Here is an 8,300-nt window from a genome sequence, read left to right on the forward strand (position 1 = left end):
CTACTTTTGGTTTCAACTTCCATGGCCGCCATTGAAATCAGGTTAGTCACTCATTCGTTTGTGTTTTAATTGTATAACCTAATAAGGCTAACATTTATGAGAAACAAAATCCGGGATTAGAAGAAGTGCAGGAAAAGAAAAGGGTGTGAAATTTTGGGGTTGGAGTTGGTGATGGTGGTGACTGGTGTTAGAATTTTACCTGCATTCCTTCTAACAAAAATATCTTGGAAAAAAAAAACAAAGAGAGGAAAAGTAGCTCTCAAAATTGAAAATTCTAACGGAAATGTTAATTTTGGGATTAAATCCTAACAAAACTTCACCATGAGGGTTTAAATCCGAATTTTTTCACCACTAGGGTTATCTTCCTACTAACCTATCACCATGGGGACCATTAATCCAATTTAGCCCATTATAAATAATCTAAAGTAGGATTCGATATAAATATAATGAAATAGTAATTTAAGGTTTTAGATGAATTATTAAGATTATTTAATGTCATAGGGATAAAAATCCATTTTCCAGTACAATGTTTGACAAAGAATTTTCTCTTAATTATAGTACGGATGATATATCTCATAAAATTACTTTGTCAAGGGCAATATCACAAAGTACGTATAATCTCTATTTACATCAAGAGAGAAAAGAAGACGGTCAATAAACCAGAAGCCATGCCAACATTTTGAATGGTGATGGCTGAGGAAGGAGCATGAGCAGGCGCATCTGTGACGGGGGCAGGCGCGCCAGCGGTGGTCTCTTTGACCTTGGAAACAAGCTTGAATGGGGAAATCTTGCCAGACGATCCGGGCTTGTTGACGACCTTGATGTGGAGCTTTTGGCCAAACTCGCAGTGCTTGCCGACGCCACTGTAGTAGTAGTGGTCACCTGGTGCTGTGAGGTTGAGGATGGTTGGTCCGTAGTAGTACATGTAAATGACATTCTTCTGTGTGCATTTGTCGAAGTCGTCCTTGTTGATGACTACTACGTTGCCAGAGCCTGGCCTGTAGGGGAAAACTGCAATTCGGACGACACATTCAAGCAAGAATCGTTAGATATATAGATACACCAAATGGTATTTAAGAGTACATAAACCTAAATCTTGAAAATTTGTAGGCCAAGCCAAACTTTCTTTGATGTACGTAGCTCAAAGGATTTTCGATTTTCGTCCTCATTGTTTAATTTGAAAACAAAAATCATTTAGAATAGTAAATTCGAGTATTATATGTATCTTACAAATGTATGTACAAACAAATTATTTAAATTATTTTCAAGGATCAAACAAAAACTCCTTGTTTGTATTTTAATCTAGGGTTTCGTTTTGAACCTCATTGCTTGAGTTCAAAACTGAAACCCTTTCGAGCCAATCATATAGATCACTCGTTCAATTATTGATTAGAACCCTAAGTCGGGAATTCAAAGCCTTTTGTACAATATAGAAGATGAAAATGGATGCTATTTTCTTTCCTTTCTTAAATTTGAAAAATCAACAAGAAATTCTCTTACCAAGTCTGTCACCAACACCAAAGGTTCTTGGGAAAGCCCAGTCCTCGTAGAAGGTTTTGTTCTCAGGTACAGACCAGCCCTCTTTTCCTCCAACAATGTGAGTGAAAGCAGTCACTGATCCCATCAAGAAGCAGCCGATCGCTGCCGCCATAAACACCGCAAACTGAATCTTTTCCATCTTGCCTCCCGGCTTTCTATATATCGTTCGATATATATTTTTTCTTACATAAATTTATTTGTTTCCCTAGTGAGCCGGTGTTGAAGGAAGCTTAATTATAATAAAATAATAAAAAATAATAATAACAATATTAACCTAGTTCTTGTTTCCTTCAACACAAGACGGCTAAAAGAACAATGAGATTCATGCCTGCTATTAAAATTGTTTGGAGTTGCTTGATCCTGTGAGGCTGTGATTGCATGGGAAGTGCATGGTATTTTAAGGGTTTTGGACGAAGTCAACGGTTATGTTGTTAGAAATATGAGATGGGGATTTTGCCTATTTTCAAAGGAGAAGAGGGTTTTTAGCACGCAAAACTAACAATCTGCATGCAGCGATGTGGTTATTTTTGGAGAAATGACAAATAAATATTTAAATAATCAGATGCCTTGTTGAAACCTAATTAAGCAATTTGTTAATTAATAAACGATTCACTGATTTGATTATGCTTCTTTTTGATACGAAATCGTTTTCAGGTTAGTTAATTAATGACTTTAATCTATTAATATGGCTATATGGTTAATTTATCGTTAAACTTGTTAATCAACTGTAATTCTGAACAGGATGATCATGGACATTGTACTTGGACTAGCTTTAGATTATACCGTAATCACGCAAATCCACAAGAACATGTACCATGGCTCACCAAACACTAGTACCGTTTCTGGTTTTCACTGATAATGTAGGTTACATGTACATAGAGTTTATGACAATAAAAGTGTAAAGGCCACCGGAGGAAGAGGAGGTAGTCTGTGTGTTTAAAACAGTAATATAGAAAGCATATTGGATCAACCTCCCTCCCCCTCTCTGGGTCCTCTAGCTGAGCTAAGTTGGATTCAATCAACACGAAAATTCCTCAACATGAGAAAATTATATTGTTCTCAATATCATTACTAGTCATAAAAAAAGAGGCACTAATTTGCACCACATTGTACCATTAACAAACTCTACAACTTCAAGTTTGACAAAACTCATTAGTCAAAACTATGCCGAAATTTGCACCCATAACTTGATCAGGCATCGAAGAGTTATTGTCCGACATGATTACTCGGATGAATTTGGTCAATACTTAATCTTCAAATATGATTTGTCTACATAAATGATCCACATGTTTACAAGTCACAAGTCCTGTCGCAACAATATACACATAACATAGACCAGTTTGGAATTGATGTGCTTTAAGAATAATTAACTGTAAAATAAAGTATATAAGCGTTTGATAAACAATATTTGTTAAAGTGTTGTGAGTATGAAAAAAGTGTAAAAGCGTTTGGTAAATTTTAATGGAGTGATATAAATATATCCAATGACCAAATTGGACATGGTAGTGAGGGTGGTGGCGGCGGGGGTGGTGGTGATGGTAGCGGCAATGGTGGTAGTGCCAATAGTAGGGTGTGGTGGTTGGGGTGCAAAGATAAAAATGGGGGTAGAGGTGGCGGTAGTGGTGGTGGACTTGTTGTTGTGGCTGTGCTGCACTAGTACAAAAGCATGTTTGAGCGATGCAAAACACAAAATGTCTCACAATTGGCCCTTGCGCAACGACACTTTGGGCGACGAAGATTGGCGTCGCGCAAAACAGCTTTGCGCGACATAGGTATACTTGCATCGTGCAAAACAGATTTGTGTGACCCAGTGTTCGTCGCGCAAAGTGTCGTTGCGCAAAGGCCATTTACACTATGAAGGTACACCTGCGTCGTGCAAAACAGATTTGCGTGACCCAGTCTTCGTCGCACAAAGGCCGTTTTCGGTACGTTTTGTGCGTCGCGCACGATTTTGGCGCCAAACCAAGAATGCTTTACCGATTTTTTCCCAACTTTGCGCGACGAAGACTGGCGTCGTGCAAAACAGTTGCCTGATTGATGAAGATGAGAATATCTTCTTCTACACTTATGTGCAGCCCCAAGTTGCTGTCACTAATTACAGGTAAATGTTTCTCATATTTGATTTATTTCAAGAAATTTCAGAGTAAGCCTTTGATGCGTTGAATGTTTATATTCTAGATATGAAGTTACTGGGTTAATGGAAGAGCATCTTAGAAATGCCATGCCAAGCCACTTGTGGGGCATAATTTGGACCGGGATATGGATTGCTTGAGATTGAATTATCCTAATTACTAGCTAAGGTATAAGTTCCTCATCGTATATGGCACCAATGCACTTAGTTTACCATACACTAAACCCCCCATCCTAACATATAAACATAAGAATTTTGTAGAAAGTTTAATAAAAATAAATTATTTAATAGTTCTGCAGACAAGTTATCTGCAAAATTGGTGGTAGACAAGGCATAGACAAGACACTTCTTTCTCTCTCTGTCTCTCCCCACACACATAGCCATCTTTTTTCTGTGTACTTGTTGCTCTGGGTCATGATATATAACATTCTAATTGTAATGAGGCTCTTGCTGAATGTGTGCTTTAACTATTTCAGATTAGCAAGAAGCAATATGAAATTGTTAAGAGCTTGAAGCAGTCTGGCAAATCAACTCGCCCATCATGACAACATGCCTTTAAATAATTGTAGCTTATTTCACAAGAAACCAATTATTTATTGCATAACATTGTCAAATGCGAACCAGAAGAACAATTTATGTATTGAGTAACATTGAAAGAAAAATAGTAGATGTCCGAGCTATGTGCAATGTTCATGCATTGTAACTGCCAACTAGAATAAACTGAAATGTATTTTTTCATTTAGTAGGATCTGAATGTATGATTTAGCGTTTGAGCTGAAATTATGGTATTTATACTTTCAACAAACACTTAGAATTTAATTACAATATTTATTAAAAATTAAATAAAAAATATTTTTTTTTAAAAAAAAGGGCTTGTGCGACGAAAAAGTAACCTGCGTCGTGCAAAGACAAAGGTTACTTCTTCATCGCATAAACCTTTTTTTTTCGGAATTTTTTTATTTAATTTTTAATAAATATTGTAATTAAATTCTAAACAATAATTAATAAACCAAGAAAAAGTATTTAATTATAAAATATATGAAAATATACATACAAGATGTTCAAACAAAAAAGAAAATACTAAAACAAGTAGTCTTCTAGGTTTGAAACATCAGGCTAACTAGGTATCGGGTGGGTGAAGTGGCTAGTGTAAATATTTTAAAGGGAACTATAACAAAAAGCTCCCGTTACTGTTCATTTTAATGAAAAACCACATTTTTACACTAAAAAGGCAATCCTGGTACTATTCACTTTACCCTTTATTTTGTCTTTATCGTTAAAACTCAAAGTTTTCAAGCCATTTTCATTAGTTTTCCTCATTTTAAATTGGCGATCGAATTAGTTCATTGTATTCAACTATTCATATTGGATAAAGGAGTGTAGCTGTAAAAAATCATCAAAATCAGAGTTAAAATAACCGTTAAATCGTGATTTTTCGTTTATAAGCGTTGAAAAGTTTTGTCCCATTACTTGATCTCTGAATGTTTGTTTTTTGTGATTTTTGGCATATGCTATCTCGAAGTATATACAAAAGAGTTTGATGGTTGGATCGTTGAAATTAGTTCGTAGAATGCGTACCCATCAAAATGATAGATTCACTAACACTTAGAGTTTATTTATACTTTCATTAAGTATAACATAAGATTTTGTGGTATTCACTAGTGTAAGTATTTTAAATTGACAATTGAATTAGTTCATTGTATTCATATAGGATCAAGGAGTGTAACTGTAAAAAATCATCAAAATCGGAGTTAAAATTACTGTTAAATTGTGATTTTTCATTGATAATTGTCGAAAAGTTTTGTCTCGTTACTTGATCTCTGAATGTTTGTTTTTTGCGATTTTTGGCGTATGAATGTCGAAGTATATACAAACAAATTTAACGGTTGGATCATTGCAATTAATTTCTTAGAATGCGTATCTCATCAAAACGATAGAGTCCCTAACATTTAGAGTTTATTTATACTTTTATCAAGAATAACATAAGATTTTGTGGTATCTACTTGTGTAAATATTTTAAATTAACGATCAAATCAGTTCGTTGTATTCATATAGGGTCAAGGAGTGTAGCTGTACAAAATCATCAAAATCAGAGTTAAAATAACTGTTAAATCGTGATTTTTCGTTTATAACCGTCGAAAAATTTTATCCCATTACTTAATCTCTGAATGTTTGTTTTTTTGCGATTTTTGGCATATGCAATTTCGAAGTATACAAACAAGTTTGACAGTTGGATTGTTGAAATTAGTTCGTAGAATGCGTATCCCATCAAAACGATAGATTCCCTAACAATTAGAGCTTATTTATACTTTCATTAAGTATAACAAAAGATTTTGTGGTATCCACTTGTGTAAATATTTTAAATTGACGATCGAATCAGTTCGTTGTATTCATATAGGGTCAAGGAGTGTAGCTGTAAAAAAATTTCAAAATCAGAGTTACAATAACCGTTAAATGATGATTTTTTGTTTATAACCGTCGAAAAGTTTTGTCTTGTTACTTGATCTCTGAATGTTTGTTTTTTGCAATTTTTGGCGTATGCAATATTGGAATATATACAAACAAGTTTGACGGTTGAATCGTTGAAACTAGTTTCGTACAATATGTATCCCATCAAGTTCAAAGGTATATATATATTTATTAAGTAAAATTTATAATATTTTAAAAAAAAAAACCTTGCGCGATGTCGAAATGTATACTTACGCCACACCATTTGTGATAATTTTGGCAGTGCAATAGTAAAAAATAGGCCATTTTTTTAAAAAAAATTTCCCGAGTTTTTTTTATTTTTTTTAATAGGCACTTTGCGCAAAAGCTTTCCTCCTCAGACTCTTAGTCCCTCGACTCTCTAACTCTCAACATCCTTTTCCTCACAGTGCTCACCAGCCATCACTGCCGTTAACCAACACAACGATACCACCCATCATCTTTCTCGACGACATCCCAGAAAACCCAGGCCATCACCCCATCACCCCTGTCGTCGATTCTCTCCTCTTCGACAACACCCCCGCCGTCACAACCACCATCACCCCGTCATTATCGTTGAGGACACTGCTACCAGCCATCATCCTTCTAAAATTTAGGTAGTTTTGAATTAGGTAAAGATCCCAGATATTGAATTCCCCCATCCAATTCACTCAAGATCGCCTTTTTAGAGGTTGGTAGTGACATTCTCTGATTTACTATATGGCTATATTACTAGAGCATGTCTGTACACATTCATGAATGAACAACAGTACTGCGTTAATTTGATGAATGTTGTGCCTTTTTCTTGTCCTCTCCCTCGCTCTCTCTTGTTAATTTTGTTGGTTTGTAGCCACTGTGTTTAATTGTTTATTGAGGTGGTATTTGGCCAAACCAAATGTTTTATGGACATAAGGGTAGTGTTATTTTTGCATAGGCATACTGATATATTTTTAGGGTGTATTTATGTAAGAAGATGGCTGGTGGTGTGGAACTTTTACAGTTATATAGACATACTTTAGCTGTTTATCTCCTCTTAGATTGGTTTTCGACTGGAGTTTGTCATCCAAATCTTCTCATTGCATGTATGGTTTTAGTTTTAGAATTGGATCTCTTTCTGACTTCCTCTTTGTTGTGCTAGGATAGCACCAAACCAATTGGAACCAACTCAAGCAACCCATAGGAAATATATAAAATGAAATGCAAGAACAGAATATAAAAGACACCAAGATTTTAACGAGGTTCCTCAATAGTCAGTGTAACTGGAGTACGTCCTCGGAGCAGTAGGAGCTCACGCAATAATCCACTATCAACCAAATGGGAGTTTACAATGTGTTGGCAATCTCACAACTCAAAACCCCAATACACCTAATAACTCTCACTCACCAAATAAACAAATAGAGAAGGAAATATAATGAATAATTTCATCTCTATACAAAGCTCAAAGCTAATACAACAAATACAACTTTGATGGAGTGGTAGTTAACCAATGAGAGGGCACACTTTATTCTTCTCTCCAAACATGGGGTTGCGGCACTTTTTTTTGTTTTGCTCTGCTACTATTTTATTTTCCTGCTCAGAAACAAAAGGCAGCAGCTGCCTTAATTAAAAACCTAGCCACTCCTGTGGCTTTCCACATGGGCCAAATAAAAAGGCCCTTTAAATGGGCTGTTGGGCTTACATATAAAGGCCCCTAGAATTTGGCCAAATATTCAACAATCTTCACCTTGGTCAAATTTCCGAAAACGCCATGACGAGACAAACCAAAATAATCAACAATCAACACAAAACCACTCCCGAAAGTAGCAAGAGAATGACTCATGCCAAGCCAAAATGCTCCAAAGCTCCTACTGCTCAACGCCTGCTTTATATAGGCAAAATGTGAGCCAAGTTCAAGCAATGAACAAACTTGGGTACACCAACAACCTTAGTCAACATATCAGCGGGGTTCTCTTTAGTTGGAATATTCTGGAGAATGATATCCCCTTCACTAACAACTTCACGAACAAAGTGATAACGCACATTTATATGTTTAGTCCTCGCATGATGAACCTGATGCTTAGACAAATAAATGGCACTCTGACTATCATAATGCAACTCCACTTGTTTTTGATCAACCTCTAAATCTTTAATAAGTCTATGTATCCAACTGGCCTCCTTCATAGCT

At 35.7% G+C, this 8,300-nt stretch overlaps 1 protein-coding gene across 1 annotated transcript; it reads right to left on the bottom strand.

Moving 5' to 3' along the window:
• Nucleotides 1-465: 465 nt before the first annotated feature.
• On the bottom strand, nucleotides 466-1,903 carry LOC126600188 (umecyanin-like). The gene is made up of 2 exons (XM_050266754.1): nucleotides 1,501-1,903; nucleotides 466-1,011 (listed from the first exon to the last, which is right to left on the bottom strand). The coding sequence occupies exons 1-2, from the start codon at nucleotides 1,676-1,678 to the stop codon at nucleotides 626-628; spliced, it is 564 nt and encodes a 187-aa protein (XP_050122711.1). The 5' UTR covers nucleotides 1,679-1,903; the 3' UTR covers nucleotides 466-625.
• Nucleotides 1,904-8,300: the final 6,397 nt, after the last annotated feature.

Source organism: Malus sylvestris, chromosome 14 (genome assembly GCF_916048215.2).
Source record: "Malus sylvestris chromosome 14, drMalSylv7.2, whole genome shotgun sequence".
Classification (NCBI taxonomy): Eukaryota; Viridiplantae; Streptophyta; class Magnoliopsida; order Rosales; family Rosaceae; genus Malus; species Malus sylvestris.